At 36.8% G+C, this 18,474-nt stretch overlaps 1 protein-coding gene across 2 annotated transcripts; it reads left to right on the plus strand.

Moving 5' to 3' along the window:
* The first annotated feature begins 612 nt into the window (after positions 1-612).
* LOC127440085 (outer mitochondrial transmembrane helix translocase) lies at positions 613-12,097 on the plus strand. 2 transcript variants are annotated; one of them, XM_051696468.1, is made up of 10 exons: positions 613-668; positions 1,082-1,309; positions 1,772-1,870; positions 3,991-4,111; positions 5,491-5,691; positions 6,308-6,414; positions 7,151-7,240; positions 7,321-7,371; positions 7,521-7,690; positions 9,692-12,097. In XM_051696468.1, exons 2-10 carry the CDS (start codon positions 1,112-1,114, stop codon positions 9,822-9,824), a joined length of 1,170 nt encoding a protein of 389 aa, XP_051552428.1. In that variant the 5' UTR covers positions 613-668; positions 1,082-1,111; the 3' UTR covers positions 9,825-12,097. The 2 variants fall into 2 exon arrangements, with proteins under 2 accessions (XP_051552428.1, XP_051552429.1); XM_051696469.1 differs by having other exon boundaries at positions 621-668; positions 1,053-1,309.
* The last annotated feature ends 6,377 nt before the right edge of the window (positions 12,098-18,474 follow it).

An 18,474-nucleotide genomic window follows, 5' to 3' on the forward strand; every position in this document is an offset into this window, starting at 1 on the left:
GTCTCCTTAAGGTGAATCGCTTATGATGTATTATTCCTCTTTTGTAAGTCACTTTGGATAAAGGCATCTGCCAAATTAATAAATGTAAAATGAATAAATGTAATTTATGGGTGAACTCTCACTTGAAGGATGCTTGACAGATCCGTTCTGAAAATTACAAGAAAAGTTTGAAAATGTTCAAAGCATTTATTACAGAAATAAATTAAACAATGTCTCGCAGGCTCAATTATATTATGTATTATATTGTATATTTTATCAAAGCTAGATGTGCATTATTAACGACTAATGTCGCTATTTCACAACTTTTTAAAGTCCTACATGCATTCTTATAGTTCAGTAGCCTATATTCTGTGGCTTACAGTATACTGTATACACTGACAACTAACACAAGTCTCCCCTTCAAAATAGAAGGGGAAATAAAAAACTACTGCACTTACTACTTCACAATATTAATGTAACCCATGTTAACATGGCCCAACCACAAAACAAGATTAATTTAGCTAATTCTGTCCAAAACAACAGGTAATGTCTCCTATATACCGTAAGAGCAAAACGCTGGAAAACATGCGTGGCATAGGAACCAATGTATATAGACATTGTTTCCAAACGGAACGCGGATTACGGTTACAACAAGTCGATTGTTGAGGATAACAGTGATGTTGTGAAATGTGAGTTCATTTTTATAAAATATTCTGTGGCACTATGCTTATGTCTATGAATTTTCCCTTAGGACTGGCCTTTGATCTTGTTGTAAAAATTGTAAATCGCAGTTGTCTTGTTAGTCTGTTTGGAGGGCAGGACTCTTCTAGGATTAAATTAATTGCAAATAAATATAAATTCAAATACGACAATATCAATGATAGCATTGCCGCTGGCATTTTATTACAGTGTCACCTCGTAGCAAAATTAATTATTTTCTTTTTAAACTGTATGTAAAAATATTTACATGATATTGATTGTCATGTCACCACTAAACATTTATTTTGATACTGGTAAATCCAAGATCTGAAGTTTAAGATAAGAAAGCAAGATTTATTTTTGCATTTAACCAGGTGGGGTGTTTCACCCTGGTCTCTTTTAGATTGACACGCCCGCTTGTCCTTCTCACCCAATGGGCTTACTGCAGGGGCGGAGCAAGATGTTGAGTGACATTCCTCGGGACGCCCTCCTCCGCCCACTCACCCGAAATGAGGTGGTGGGGATGCTCGTGAGACTTACCATCTTTGGGGCTGCCACATATTACAGCATCAAATGGGTGGTGGAAGCTTTGGACCCGACACAAAAACAAAAATCACAAGCCAAGAAAAGGGTAAAGATATATCTGCCACTGGACATGTGCTGATATGATAATTAAAGTAAACAATACTTTTAACTTAAATTAGAAAACAAAATTATGACTAACAGTTTGTCCATGTGTACATTGGTGCAGTATAACTTCATTTGCAATCTCACATACTCTTATTTCAGCTTACACTTTACAAACACTATATAATCAGATCAGTAGTTCATTAACATTCAAATATGAAAATATAGTAATCATATTTTTATTAAATATCTTGCTAATTAAATGTAACTTAACTAATGATATGATTAAAAACATTATGTAATGTAGTAATGTTTGTTAATGTTATTAATGGAAGTGGTTATTTTATGGTTATAATTTTACACATTTTCACCATTATTTCTTGTCAATTATCTAGTTTTGAAAAAGTTTGTGGCCTCTAACTGTTTTCCATTAATAGTCCTGTATTTGTGCTTTCATTTTCTCCAGGCAGAGCAATTGATGAAGCAGATAGGGGTAGAGGGCATCAGTTTGACGGAGTATGAGATGAACATCGCCACTCATCTTGTAGATCCACGCAGCATTAAGGTAAATGTAAATAATGTTGTAGTCATGATAAGTCATGATAAAAACAAAATGTTACCCAGTCATACTGTCCCTTGTGATCTTTAAAGAAAAAAAAAAATGCTAGTAGTAGCCTAATGAAGGCATTAAGATTAGCATTCACTTGGGCGGGAATATGTTTGTTGGATCAACAGCAGACGGGGAGTATTCGGGCAAGCTGTTTGAATATTTATTTTTGCAATAGAGTGCAACAGTCTGGTTCGGGAAGTAAAAATCCCATTCTTTTTTTTTTACATAAACTTATTGAATTAAATCATTCCCAATGCTTCATGGGATTGTAGTTTCCCAACTAACAATTCTTGGTTCCCAGAACGTTCTTGGAATGTTAGTTTTTGGTTCCCAGAATGGACATTCTTACATTCTCTCTTGGTTTGCCAGGAAAGTTTTCTTTACAGAAAAAGAACGTTCCCTGCAGGATTGGAGAACATTCCCCTAACGTCTTACTAACGTTCTCCTAACATTCCCCTAACGTTCTCCTAACCTCTTATATACTGATATCCTTTCTGCAACCCTGCTGTATGTCATAAATCTACAATCATGTCTTGATCTGATCCATTGTTTAATTAATTATTGAAATAAGCTAAACACATCATCAAATATAATGGAGTAATGGCTAAATTAATATCTATCCATCCTCCTTTTTTTTTCTACCCACTACCTATGTAGCCTATGGGTCACGGAGGTGCTGGAGTTATTCCCAGCTACCTCGGGCCAAATTAAGACAGAGAAACTCCCTGAACAGGTGGAATTAAATAAGATGTAAAATGTAATTCCTCCATTAATATGTAAAAAAAAATTTAAAACATGTATTTTTTTTTTTTTTAATCTAACATTGTACCACTGAAAACAGTTTATCTGCTTCTTTTCATTTGTAGTCAATAATTGAAAAAAACTTCTCGGTTAATTTTAATAATTATATTTATTTATCACACATTATACATTTGCACATATACAGTGAAATTCTTTTTTTCACATATCCCAGCTAAGCTGGGGTCAGAGTGCAGGGTCAGCCATGATATGGCACCCCTGGAGCAGATAGGGTCAAGGGCCTTGCTCAAGGGCCCAACAGTTTCAACTTGGCAGTGCTGGGGCTTGAACCCCCGACCTTCTGATCAGTAACCCAGAGCCTTAGCCGCTGAGCCACCACTGCGCCTCCTACATCATGTTCTTTTCGATTATATGAGTCAAATCTTTATCAAATCAGTAACATATTTATTGAATCTCACATCTAGAAGCAATTATTTATCGAGGAAATCGACAAATTAATGTTAGTCAGCGAGTTACTCCACCAGAATGACCGTTAATTTTTAAGTTCAGCAGCGTACAGATTTAGAGCAAGGGCGATTTCCAGTCAAAAGTGATCCTTCCTATGCCCTATTCATTACGAAGAACAGAGCTCTTGATCTGGGCTCTCTGAAGGGAGCATGGCATTACTGTATGAATGTACTCTTCTCTAGCAGTCTTGTGGAAAGGCCCTTCGTGGAAGTTTCTTCTTTTTTTTTTCTTCAATTTTAATTCTAACCCTAACCCTTTAATTTAATTCTTATTAGGTTGTTACACAAAAATCTCCCTGCAACATTCTGAGGGAAAAAATGAACAAAAAAAATAACCAATCGGTAACCAAATGCTGACGTTAGAGGAACGTTCTGTGTTTGCTGGGTTGTGCCCACGTGAAAGATGGTGATTTCACAGTCTTGTACCTTTTGTCTTTTGTCCCATTTTCAAATACTTTTTTGCCTCAAAACAAAGTTTGTGATGTTGTGATTCACCTGGTTGGTATTGTTCATGGCTTAGAACTCTTTTATGGCAGTTTTTATGGAAAGCTTATGCAAAAAATGAGTGGGAAAAATACTTCCATAACAGACGGTGGGCGAGCACTGTTGCGCTCTGTTCCAGTTGGTGGTGCTAGTGGTTTAGAATTTACACACTTCACCATCAAGTGTCTTACTTATGAAGAGGGGTCCATTGCATGTAACTTAAACATGTAAAGTTTGTGTTAGTAGCCAGATCTTTAACAATTATCCCACCAACACCATGCCTCCAAGTCATCAGCATGTGATGGAAATCTATTCCCCCCTTGTAAGGTGACCTGGAGAGATGTTGCTGGTTTGGATGAGGTCATCACAGAGCTGCAGGACACCGTCATCTTGCCTTTCCAGAAACGCCACCTCTTCCGTGGCTCCAAACTCTTCCAGCCCCCCAAAGGTGAGACACTGGGACAGAAAAGCACAGAACTGGCCACTGCATTTGAAGTTTGTGTTTACCAGAATCTTTGTATTGTGTGTGATAGTATTTGAGAAATTGTTTTCGTTGCTAGGCATAACTTTTTATTTGATAATCAGGGCTCAACAATAACGATGGTCCGGGGAAAATGTGAGAGAGTTTTACGTTAGTTGATCTTTACGTCTACTGCTGCAGTGTCACTAAACTGTACATCTGTTGATCTTGTACATATATATTTTTACATTTGGTTCTCTGTGATGTGTTGAACGTTGTCATGAATTCTGATCATTTAAAACTCACTTTTGTTGTTTTGTTGAAACTGTGAGATTTGTGACTAATTAAAGCATATTGAGAGAATAGGTTCAGATAGAATTGGTTGAAAATGATAAAAAAAACGTATGCCTTCATTTGCCAGCAAAAGTGTGTCTATAAATCCATAGCTGTTTTGGCATTACATCATACCAGTAGAATGGTTAATTACTGCAATTATTTATTTATTTATTTATTTATTTTGTAAAGAAAATGTAACATTTAATGAATAAAATAAAAAAAAATTCAGGCATCTATGAAAGTACATTGCTTAAAATTATATATACAATACTGTGCAAAATTTTTAGGCAAAAATGTTGCATAGTGAGGATGTCTTCAAAAATAATGCCATAAATAGTTTTCATTTATCAATTAACATCATACAAAGTCCAATAAACATAAAAAATGCTAAATCAATATTTGGTGTGACCACCTTTGCTTTCAAAACAGCACCAATTCTCCTAGGTACACCTGGACACAGTTTTTCTTGGTTGTTGGCAGATAGGATGTTCCAAGCTTCTTGAAGAATTCAGCACAGTTCTTTTATTCACAGTATTTATTTCGGCTGTCTCAATTGCTTCTGTCTCTTCATGTAATCCCAGGCTGACTCGATGTTCAGTGGGGGGCTCTGTGGGGACCATGCCATCTGTTGCAGGGCTCCCTTTTCTTCTATTCTATTCTATTCTATTCTATTCTGTTCTATTCTATTTGCAAAATAAATGCTTGGGAGTCTAAAATGTATATTTCCTACTGACACACTAAAGCTGAAAATATAAATAACCATCTTAAGACAAATGTTTTTGTGAAGCATCTTATGTGCCTATTTTATTTTATTTTTTTGGGTGTGGGCAAGGAAAATGTTGGCAGGGCAAGTAAAAATCTTAACTACTGGCCAGACCGTGCTAGCAGAAAAAAATCCTGTTGAGTTGACTGTTGAGCCCTGAAAATTGTTCGACAAGAAAAAGGAACAACGATTATTTACTGAAAAATGTATGCCAAAAAATGTTCATGAATCATAATGTTTTTTTTTGTTTTTTACTTTCTATCCACAGGTGTACTATTGTATGGACCACCAGGATGTGGAAAGACTTTAATCGCCAAGGCAACAGCAAAAGCATCTGGTTGCCGCTTTATCAATCTCCAGGCCTCCACTTTGACTGACAAGTGGTACGGCGAATCACAGAAGCTGACTGCTGCTGTGTTCTCATTGGCTGTCAAGATTCAGCCCTGCATAATTTTCATTGATGAAATAGGTAAGCACTGAATATGGTCTAAAGAAATCAGGCAGATATTTATAGATTTACAGAAATATTACAATGCCAGTTGAAAGATGTCAAATAAAACATGTTGCCCTGACTGCAATTATAAACTTGTCTATAATTACTATGGATATGCAGGTGTTTAAAATTATTCATGGGTTGTTAGGGAAAATATGGTACATGTACATTTGCATAATGACTGCAATGTTTTCGTTGCTCTGTCTAAGCACTGTATTTCAATGTTGATGACATTTAAATAATAGTGCACTGTGACCATCTTTGACACTGAAGAATGCGAGCAATGCACTTAGACTCTCAGGTGTTTAATTATCATGGTATATTGCTTAAAATGGCAGTGAAAGTTAATTATGTTTATAAGTTAAGTGTCTTGTACCACAATTTGAATGGCAGATGTTAAAAAAAGGAAGGCTGCAAAATAGTTGCAATTGTTTTCCAAATTGTTGCTAAATAGGCTGAAAGGTACAAAAGAAAGACATGCAATTTAAGAAGAAAAAAAAAATAAGTACATTGAAATTGTTATATATTTGCTGATTTCATTGTTTGTGGTTATTGCATGTATATCTACATGTTAATCTGTTTCTTGATACAGACTCGTTCCTTAGGAACCGTTCCAGTATGGATCATGAAGCAACTGCCATGATGAAGGCCCAGTTCATGAGTCTGTGGGATGGGTTAGAGACTGGAGCAAGTAGCCAGGTACATGCACTCATGCTACTGAAGCTGGGTTCCTAAGATTATGACAAACCTGGAAATATCAGGGAATTAAAAATTTCCAGACCTGGAAAAGTGGAAATTAATAAAATCTTAAAAAGTGGTAAAAATCTAAAAAAAATCTAAAAAAAAACTGGAAATTTCTATAATGATTAAACATTTTTATTATTATATTCATTTCTAAAATATTTCTATTTTTGGGGTACGACTCAATAAATAGTCATAATTTTACAATTATGTTTTAGTTGTAATGTTTTTTTTTTCTTCGTGAACAAATAACATCTCGAGAATTATGTCAGAACATTATGAGATCATCTGCTCCACTTTGCTGTTCCCCACTACATCAGTTTCATGTTACCCTCCTTTGAATTCATTCTCGTAATATTGCGACTTCAATCTTGTAATGCAACACATTTAATCATGGCTACTTTATTCTGAAAACATTACTACGTTAATCTCATAATGTGAACATTATTCTCTAAATCTTTGAATTTGTATTCAACTTATTTATGTGGCAGTAAAATGCCATCAAAGTATGAGTGCAATCTCTATTACATGATGTTTAAAAATAAATTTCCAGTAAAAGCGAATAGCTGCAAAAGTCATAGTAAATGTATTGATTTAAAGGTGTGGGAACCCTATAGGTTTAATTTAGGTACAACATGTTTCTTCTAAAGTTTCTGATAGAAACTAAAAATGAAAATAACATCTTAATGTTGAGGTGATGGTGATGGGGGCCACTAACAGACCTCAGGATGTGGATGCAGCCATACTGCGCAGAATGCCGACTGCCTTTCATGTCGGACTGCCTGTGAGTCTCTCTTACACACTTAGACTCTGTTTTAGTTGATACCCATTTTTAATAAGGCCATTTTTTTGTTTTGTTTGCAGAATGCAGCTCAGAGGGAAGAGATCCTTAGACTTATTCTATCAGGTGAAAAGGTAAGTCATTAAACTTGTGTGCAGTTATTTTTAGCGTGAGAAATCGAAGAGTATTGTCTGATTACAGTTACTCCTTATATACAGTACAGTACATCATGCAAATTATACCCCAAATGGACTATATGGGTTTGCATTTCTGTCCTCCTCAGTTGAGTAATGCGATTAACCTTAAGGAAATCGCTGGGCAAACTGAAGGTTACTCCGGCAGTGATCTAAAAGAACTGTGCCGGGATGCTGCCATGTACCGTGTCAGAGACTACGTCCGCAAACAGCAGATGAAGCAGATCGTACAGCAGTTCCAGCTAGATGAAGAGGAAGAGTATGTTTAAGATATTTTGTGTCTAATATGTTAGCATTATGCATTCATGATTTTCTCTCACACACCTTTTCCTAATTAAGTGCTACGTGATCATTTACATCTTCTCCATTTTAATCTTAGTGTTGTCTTAATCTGCTGCAAACGTCAACAGCATCACTCATCAAGAAACATTCTGGTTTAAATTTTTTGATGCGTCATCCTTCCACCCAAAGTGAAATGTCATTGGTCCAAAATCCTGCTCCACATATTTTATCTGGTTGGCTGTTTTGCGCAGCATTATGATTTTAGTGAAGACAGAACAAGTACTTTATGTAGTTGAAGTACACTCCAAAATTAATGCATCGTGTCTAGAACTACATACCAGACTGGTCCCTGTCTACATGTTTTGTTTGAAGAGAAACAAACTTAGATGAGATTTGTGAGGCTCTGTGATACCATTTTCAAGTTTAATTGTGTACAAGTGAGCATTATTGTAAACTCAGCAAAAAAAGAATTGTCCTTTCACTTTCAACTGCTTTTATTTTCAGCAAACTTAACGTGTAAATATTTGTATGAACATAAAAAGATTCAACAACTAAGACATAAACTGAACAAGTTTCACAGACATGTGACTAACAGAAATGGAATAATGTGTCCCTGAACACATGGGGGGTCAAAATCAAATGAAGTACTGCAGTGCATCTCCTCCTCATGGACTGCACCAGATTTGCCAGTTCTTGCTGTAAGATGTTACCCCACTCTTCCACCAAGGCACTTGCAAGTTCCAGGATATGTCTGGGGAGAATGGCTCTAGCCCTCACCCTCTGATACATCAGGTCCCAGACGTGCTCAATGGAATTGAGATCCGGGCTCTTTGCTGGCCATGGCAAAACACTGACTTTCCTGTCTTGCAGGAAATCATGCACAGAACGTGCAGTGTGGCTGGTGGCATTGTCATGCTGGAGGGTCATGTCAGGATGAGCCTGCAGGAAGGGTACCACATGAGGGAGGAGGATGTCTTCCCTGTAACGCACAGCATTGAGATTGTCTACAATGACAACAAGCTCAGTCCAATGATGCTGTAACACACCGCCCCAGACCATGACGGGCCCTCCACCTCCAAATCGATCCCGCTCCAGAGGACAGGCCTCAGTGTAATGCTCATTCCTTCGACGATAGACACGAGTGCAACCATCACCTCTGGTGAGACAAAACCGCGACTCATCAGTGAAGAGCACTTTTTGCCAGTCCTGTCTGGTCCAGCGAAGGTGAATTTGTGCCCATTGGTGACATTGTAGCCGGTGATGACTGGTAAGGACCTGCCTTACAACAGGCCTACAAGCCCTCAGGCCAGCCTCTCTCAGCCTATTGCGGACAGTCTGAGCATGATCCTGGTGTAACTTGGGCAGTTGTTGTTGCCATCCTGTACCTGTCCTGCAGGTGTGATATTCGGATGTACTGATCCTGTGCAGGTGTTGTTACACGTGGTCTGCCACTGCGAGGATGATCAGCTGTCCTTCCTGTCTCCCTGTAGCACTGTCTTAGGCGTCTCACAGTACGGACATTGCAATGTATTGCCCTGGCCACATCTGCAGTCCTCATGCCTCCATGCAGCATGCCTAAGGCACGTTCACGCAGATGAGTAGGGATCCTGGGCATCTTTCTTTTGGTGTTTTTCAGAGTCATAAGAGAGGTTTTTTTTGTTTTGTTTTTTTTAATATGTTTTTATAACTGTGACCTTAATTGCCTACCGTCTGTAAGCTGTTAGTGTCTTAACAACCGTTCCATAGGTGCATGTTCATTAATTGTTTATATTTCATTGAACAAGCATGGAAATCATTGTTTAAACCCTTTACAATAAAGATCTGTAAAGTTATTTGGATTTTTACAAAATTATCTTTAAAATACAGTGTCCTGAAAAAGGGACGTTTCTTTTTTTGCTGAGTTTATATAATTCACTAGAAATTACTGTGACTCTTGTGTGCCTGATTTCCTCCCTGTTGTCCTGTGGTCTGTCCTCAGGCACATGGACGGCATGCAGCTGAGACCCGTGACTCAACTGGACCTACTGTTTGGCCTAGATAAGATGAGAGAATCCAAACAGGCCACCTCTACAGCTGACCCAGCAAATTTGAGAGAGGTGCCGCTGGACTGAAAACCTCTCACTCTTCACGCTAATACACACTCTCATTCTGTCTGTCTGCCTTGTCTTGTGTTTTATTTTATTTTTTCTGGTTATTTCCCGCTTTCATGGCACTAATGTTTTCATAGGCAGATAGTAAAGATACTGACTGTGAATATTAATAGTAAACACATAAATTTAAGTGTCATTAGTCTTGGCTCTTGGGTATTTTTATTTCTTTGTATGATCGAACATGAATTTGTTTGCATACTGTTTAGAAGCAAATATTGAACCAGTGTTTGGATGTAATGAGTGAGAGACACAAGCTATTTTATAGGGCATACACAGGACGTGTTTTTGCTTTCCAATTGCATTTGCTTTTCCTTTGTTTCTGTTCACACCTAACTTGTTTTTGCATCCATCTGCACTGTTTTTCCCAATTCTTTTTCTATGAAACATACGCTAGACTGAGTTCTTTGACCATTTGGGCACATCTTGTTGCTTTTTCAGCATCTCACACAGGAGTGCCCTGGTTTTTAGACAGCTTATCTAGTTTTTATAGAACATTTAAAAACACGCCTTTCGCTCGAGACTGCGTTCAACATTTCTGCAATTGGTCTGGACTGTCCCCTAGTCTCTACATGTGTTTCAGACCAACACAATCTCACAAGAATTTGTCGCAGTAGTACAAGGCTGTGAATTTGTACGAGTTCGTTCTTACAAAATCTTACGATTTATACACCCATTAACGAGGGACGCCTCCCACGTGTCCTTGTATTTCCAGATGTGGCGTTTATATGGTGTTAATAAAAACTGTGTTTTTGGAATTTGAAACCCCTAACCCCATCTCTAAACCTAGTCATAGAGTGTAACACCTTACCCTACCCAGAGCATAAACATAACCACAATATTAATGTAAAAAGTCCTGATGTGTAATATGGAAGAAAGCGACGGTTCCGAACGAGTATGTGAAGTGTAAGTGATTGGTTGATGTAGAGTCCTTCATTTTTGCACAAATTAAGTTGTACAAATTGTCGTACAAAACCGCCACCTCGTAGTATTGTGACGAATTACCATTGAGACTATGTTGGTCAGACTCAGACGAACATCTTTCAACAGATCTAGTTCTTGTAGCGTCTTGTGCTATGAACGATGTGTTTTTCAAAGCCATTTCAAGGTACATATGGTACCAAACTTTTAAAAAATGAAACCTTTGAATCCTGTTCCATTACTTTGTGCTCTGTCCAGCTGATTTTAACGTAAAAGTGTGTCCTGTTAGTGGCCCCTTGTCTATACATATTTTAGTTATCTAGATTTCTCTATGAATTGTCTTCGTAGGGTGCATGAGTGTTAAACTAAGGTTAAACTGAATGGTGCATGTGTGATCATCATTAACAACATTTTAGCCATGATAAGACGATTAGACATGTATTATTTATTTAAAATGGTAAGCTATAGTGTTTAGTAGTAGCAGTTAAAATATCTAAGAATGCCTATTTCAGACTGAAAGCAATGTCTTCATGTTTTACATAGTATGACTTGAAAAAATGTTGAAAATGTATATGTTTCCAACGAGACAAATGGTGCTACATGTAGGCCTATCTCTAACAAAGGATAGTTTTTGACTCTGGTTAGTGAAAGGCATAAAACCTCTAGTCAGTAATGTCCTTTGTTGATGTTCAGTGTCTGACTGTATTTGATTAAAAAGTCTTAGCTCTTTCACCAGCATAACAATACTCATCTATGTCAAACCAGCATCATGGGACTTATTTATTTGGAAATAATAAGGGCACATTTATAGCAGTTCATATAGAGCTGAAATAAAGTCCAGCTTCTGGCTTGAAATGTCAGTTTCCACATGTTATGTCTTTCTGGTCTATCAAATCATAGAGAAGTAGTTTTCCTAATCTCTAAATGCTCACATTCAAGATTATCAAGAAGTGAAGCAAGAACTTTTCCTTTACGCTTTATATGAGTTACTTTGAGGTGGAAAAACATGCCTGGCAGCTTAACTACCTATCAAAATTCTTCAAACGTTTCTAATTGAAATGGAAAATAAGTGTCTTTGTTTATTCAGATAAATGTGTTATCCGGTCATGTGCAGTTGCATAATCGATGAATGATTTGACAGCATGACACATATAGCATGGAATTGTGTTTGGGGGAGATATTTGGCTTTCTTTCAGCACCTTTGCACTAAACAATGCCTTTACTGTTGCTCTGTTCGCCTTTGAACGATTGTTGTGCTGAATTTGAAATCATGTACTCATTTGTTTAATTATAAACTATAATTAATGAAAGTGGCATCCTAGCCTGCTTGCTGTGTTTTTGCTATCATAAACATCAGAAAAAAATCATGTAAAAGTCAAGGAAATTGACTGATTGAAAGTATTCCCCTACTCATTTACTTTGAGCTGGAAAAAAAAAAACAATAATTTACTTGTTGTCTTGCTAAATTTGAGATGTTATGCTTCTATCGTACCAAGATTTCACCACAGTGTGTCAGTGTTACATCAAGTCTCTATTCCCAAATCCATTTGGAATGTATGCTATGATGACTGTTGTCAGAATCAAGCACATCTGTCTGTAAAAAAACAAGCCGACACATTCACCAGTGTCTAAAGTTAATAGCAGACTTTGCTAACTCTTGATTTCAGTCTCCACACCCGTGCAGAGCTTTCTGTTTTTTAACATAAATAATACAGGAAGACATAAGAGAAGCTATTGAAATTCAGCTTTTTGTTGTACTCTGGGCTTCATTAGCATCAAAACTGCATAAACTTTCTATCCCAGCTGTGAGTCACAATTTATCTTGCATCAGAAAACACTCTGTTCACCTGTTGTTCTCTGTTCCTTGACAAACAACTGAAAATAGAAAAGAGCTGGAGTTGCAGTTCACAATATGCATTATTTCAAGATGAAATAAAATGTAAAAAAATAAGTGAAAATTATTAAAAAATCTGTTTGTTGGCAGTATAGAAATATATTTATATTAGCTTTACTTTTAAATTTTAAATTTATGTTGGCAGTTTAATTAACGCAGATCCACTCCAAAGAGTTTTTTTTTTTCATTGTCTGCAGCAGTAGTCCAGAAGAGGGCAGTGTTTGTGTTGCAGTGTGTTCCGAGACGGTTTAAAAAGTTCATTGAATGACAGTCTTTAAAGCTGATGTGTTTATTTACTGTATTTATTTTTATCAGTGTTAAAATGCCTTCTCTTATCTCAGTTTGCTTTGCAGACACATCTATAAATAAGGTGTGGTTCTTGGTTGATTTCCGACCAGCCAGACACAGCAACATGAAATGAAACAATGGTGCGATATTGTGGTGGAACTACCTGTTTTTCAGATGTTCAGAAAAACCTCTTAGAAAACAATTATTATTTTTACAATTCCATTTGATGACAGAAATTACACAGTCCAGCTTTAAATTCTGACCTAAGGCTGTATACCAGCACTGAATCTGAGAGAAGATTCACAGCTTAATTCTGGGGTTTATAGATCTTACATGAATCCAGCAAAGATAGTTCTTAAAACAACAAAGTTTTCCTTCAAATTGTTCACTGTTGTGCAAAACTGTGATCAGAATATAATCAAAAGAGCTTTTTTTTTCCCCCTTCATCTAGATATTTTGATTCTTTGATTACTGAACTTGTCTTTCTAATATAGTTTCTAGATGTGGTAATTACCAAGCTTAAAACATAATTGCTGTATTTAAATGCAGTTCTTCTGATGTTTATACTGAAAATGACAGATTTGAGTTCATGCATCTATTTTTCATAATTATGACTGTCAAGTCTTTGAAAGGCAGATTCTAAAGATACGGTATGCACATTTATAATAACTACAATACTATGCTCATCAAATGGATTGTCATCAGTCTTGCATATTTATAACTTGTTTAAATGAGTACAGATGTGGATCATCTGACGTTTGCTACACACTTTTATTGATTACTGCATCTTTTTTGCAATACATTTTAGTTAAGGTTTAGTAACAAGCCTGGTTTCTCGAAACAGATTTAACTGATGTACAGTAGTGTAGCCACAATCTAATATGATTGTCTATATACAATGGCCCCCAAAAGTATTTGAACACTTAAGCCACTCTTAAAAATGTATGAATGTCATTGAATTAGATAAGTATCTAACCATGGCATTTATTTTAAAGAAATATAGCACAAGCACACTTTCCAAGCACAACATTGTACAAAAAGATGATTAAAAAACTATTTGAACGCTTTCTGTTTGTCAAATGTTAGTGGAACATGTTGAATTGATCAACTACACTTTGCATGGACACGTACAGTATGTGTCCTTAAGGGGGAATTTACTTCATATGTTCATTAAAATAGGTTGTGTGTTTAGTTGAAGTGAAAAAAACAAACATATCTAGCATAATTTGTTTGCATATGCCACTTGGTTTTGTAATTTGTGCATACATTTTAAGTGGGGCTAAAGTGTACAAATACTTTCTGGTGCCATTGTAATCATGGTGAGCAATAGTTTTTAGTGGTAATGGTAAAGTATTTAAGGAAAGCTACTTTTAATAAACATACTAAATAATGGCTTATTAACTTTAAGGTTTAGGGATAGGGTTAGAGTATAGAAAATATCAGTGTAGTTTAAAAGCAATAGAAGCAATGGATTCCCCTCAATGATAGAAAGACCAAATGTTTGTGTGTGTGCGTGCATCTTTAACTGCCCCTCCATTTCTTCTTCATCAGCCCCTGGTCTTCAAAGGTCACCATCAATAGACAGAAAAACAAAGCTAACAAGAAAACAACATGTGTTTTAATCCATTTTCCAAGTACTATTCGCCGCTGCTCTGTGATTTCATTGATCTGATTTATAAGAGTTCTTTTAATCATTTTAAGCACCTGAATGAACATTTTGTCATCCTGCTGTGGCCAAGTGCTAATGATGCATTCAGTATGGAGATGTCTGCCCGAGTCTCAGCACCTGCTGTCTACTACAGAGAGTGGGGAGCAGAAAAATGAAGGAGAGGGCATTCTCACTGTTCTCAGGGGAGTAAGCACTGCAGCGGAAGCCGAATATTCGAGAAGAACCTTTTCTAGGATTCCACAGCAAGCAGCAAGTGATTAGTGGAAATGTTATGAATGAGGGAACATGCTAAGCTTTTCCATCCCATGGGTAGTTGAACTGTAATGGAGGGGAAATATTAACCCTTAATAATCGCTTGACGAGTGCCATTTTCTTTTCTGTGTTGATGTATTTTATATTGGAACAGGAAGTTGGGCCAGGACCTCTTGAAGAGCTCATCCATTTTTCTTAAATAGCCAATAGAAAACGTTATTTTTAAATGTTGTTAACCAGTTAATAAACACTTAATTTCATTCTGATGATTTTTTTAATTAACCCAAAGACCCAAACAGTTTATTATATGAGGGGCCGTTTAGGCTGTAATTTAAACTTTACCTCTCGTATACACACAAAACACTCCCACATTCATAAGAAATGTTCGCACATACTCACAAAACGCATGCACATTCCCATGAAATGCTCGCATATACACACAAAATGCATGCACATACTTACAAAATGCTTGCACATACACACAAAAAGCTCAAACATGCATTGATTTTAACTCTCACATACACATAAAACACTCGCACATTCACAGCTTTTACCTCTCACACACACATACAACTCACATATTCACTGCATTTACCTCTCACACACACACATACAACACTCGCACATTCACTGCTTTTATCTCTCTCACACACATAGAGTTAAAAAGGCAATTTCTCAGTTGTTTCCAAGTCATCAGTGAAGTATTGTTAGATATAATGCATTAATACAGATGCGTATGATGCTGCCGGGTTTTGACGGAGAAGCCAATCTGTTTTTAAAATTAAATTATCAATAGCCTACTGTTTACTTTTTTCATTTCTATTTATTTTATTTTTAGGCCTGACTTGATCTTCAGTGGCAGACATTTTACTTCCTAAGCATTTTAATGGAGGATTAAACATTTAAAATGTCAACGCAGCATTTTATTCCAATTTTGCATTGCTGCCATTTGATGCTTTTATGTATTTGCTCTATAAATAGTAGCTACTTTCTGCCTCTCTCTCTCTCTGCCTGAGATTTAACATGTCTGTGTGTTTCTTTTAATGGAGTGCCATGTTCTGCCCTCCTGTAGCTCTGAGAGGGATGTTTGAATTTTCTGTTTGTATAATGAAGTTTGGCATATTAATATTCCTTTGATATTTGGAAAGAGGAGTGTTCTGGAGTGTAGAAGATCTTTGAAAAAGTGAAGGGGCATTATTGCTTAGAGCATTTGCTCAGAAGCATCAGATTCAAATCCCTCATCATCAGCATTGATATTCCAAGGAGGCAATACTTCTTAAGACTTAAGCATCCCTTCATCTGAGATCGAGCTGAACTGGAATGTATGTGATGTGTTCGGCTGTGAGATTAAGCCCTTGTCTTTTATGTGTCGCTTTTATCATGTTTGCAGCAAAAGATGATGTGAAAACATCAAACATATTACTCCTTTAAAGGAATAGTTCTTCCAAAAGTGAAAATTATGTCATGATTTACTAATCCCTGTGTCATTCCTAATCCATTTGACTTTCTTTCCTTCATGGGACAGAGATGTTTTGAAGTTTTTACATTTTGAACGTACTCTGAATTGTTTTTTCAGTGCAGTTACAATTAATGGAATCTGGAGCTCTCAAGCTTCAAAAAGGATGTTAAAACATTATAAAAGTATCATGAAAGTGATCCATACAACCCGTGTGCTATATTCCAAGTCTTCTGATGTCATATGATAGCTTCGTGTGAGGAACAGACTGAAATTAAATTGTAATTCACTGATAATATTCCCCTTCGGTGAGCTGTCAACTGCTGACTTGAATAATTGACCAATTCATAAACATTCATGAGCATACCAAACAGAGCTAAATGGATGTAAAGATGAATAATGATTTAAATTTTGATCTGTTTCTCAAACAAATCTGTTTGATGGCTTCAGAAGGCTAGGAATATAGTGCATGAGTTGCATAGGCTACTTTGATCCTTTTATGATAGGCTACATTATGGTGTTTTTACATTTTTTTGGTTTGTTTTTTGAAGCTAGAAAGTGTCAGTCCCATTTCTTTGTAAAAACATGATAAATACTTCAAAATTTCTTCATTTGTGTTACTTGGAGTCATAAGGTTTGGGACAACATGAGGGTGAGTAAATGATGACAGAAATGTCTTCTTTTTTTTTTTTTTTTCTCCCCTTTTCTCCCAAATTTGGTATGTCCAATTCCCAATGTGCTCTAGGTCCTCGTGGTGGCGTAGTGACTCGCCTCAATCTGGGTGGTGGAGGACAACTCTCAGTTGCCTCCGCGTCTGAGACAGTCAATCCGCGCATCTTATCACGTGGCTTTTTGAGCGCGTTACCGTGGAGACCTAGCGCGTGTGGAGGCTCACGCTATTCTCCGCAGCATCCACACACAACTCACAACGTGCCCCACAGAGAGCGAGAACCACATTATGGCGACCACAAGGAGGTTAACCCAACATGACTCTATCCACCCTAGCAACCGGGCCAGTTGGTCGCTTAGGAAGCGACTGGAGTCACTCAGCACACCCTGGATTCGAACTTAAGACTCCAGGTGTGGTAGTCAGTGTTTTTACTTGCTGAGCTACCCAAGCCCCCCAGAAATGTCATTTTTGAGTGAAAATCGGTCATATCTGTTTTTGCCTGACCAATGAAAGACGGGAAAGTTCTGGAAACCTATTTGAAAACCAGAGGTGGAAAGTAACGAGTTACAACTACTCTCGTTATAATACTTGAGTAAATTTGTCACATTTTTCAACTTTTTTAAGTATAAATAAATGATAGTACTTTTACTTGAGTTGATTAAAAGTGAAGTATTCAACTTCGCTACAGTTGTTTTTCACAACAATTAAAAACTACAAAAACAAAAAAACAAACATAATATTTCTGGATTTTTGGGACATTTTTTGGAAAGAAGAAATCAGCAATTATAAGCACTTATTCATTATAAGCACTAAATCTGATTATAAACTAAACTGCACTGTGCGCAGCATGACAGAAGAACCGCAGGGCACAGCAGTTTGCATTAACTGCCGCCGGTGTCCTCTCTTCTCTAGCTTCTCCAAGCCTTTCTGCCCTGTCACTATACAAGAACTGTAATACTGTGAAAATAAAATTTTCTGCATATTTCATTTTATTCTAGAAAGGAGCCATTCATTCAGGTACAAGGGAACTGTCTGAACACGTTTAAACACTGATCAAACTTCACTTGTTTTTAAGGTTGCCGATGTTTTAACTGTGTCAAAAATTAACACAATGTAGTTTGACATATACAGGTGCATCTCAATAAATTAGAATGTCGTGGAAAAGTTCATTTATTTCAGTAATTCAACTCAAATTGTGAAACTCGTCTATTAAATAAATTCAATGCACACAGACTGAAGTAGTTTAAGTCTTTGGTTCTTTTAATTGTGATGATTTTGGCTCACATTTAACAAAAACCCACCAATTCACTATCTCAAAAAATTAGAATATTTTGACATGCCAATCAGCTAATCAACTCAAAACACCTGCAAAGGTTTCCTGAGCCTTCAAAATGGTCTCTCAGTTTGGTTCACTAGGCTACACAATCATGGGGAAGACTGCTGATCTGACAGTTGTCCAGAAGA

The sequence above is a fragment of the Myxocyprinus asiaticus genome, chromosome 4 (assembly GCF_019703515.2).
Source record: "Myxocyprinus asiaticus isolate MX2 ecotype Aquarium Trade chromosome 4, UBuf_Myxa_2, whole genome shotgun sequence".
NCBI lineage: Eukaryota > Metazoa > Chordata > Actinopteri > Cypriniformes > Catostomidae > Myxocyprinus > Myxocyprinus asiaticus.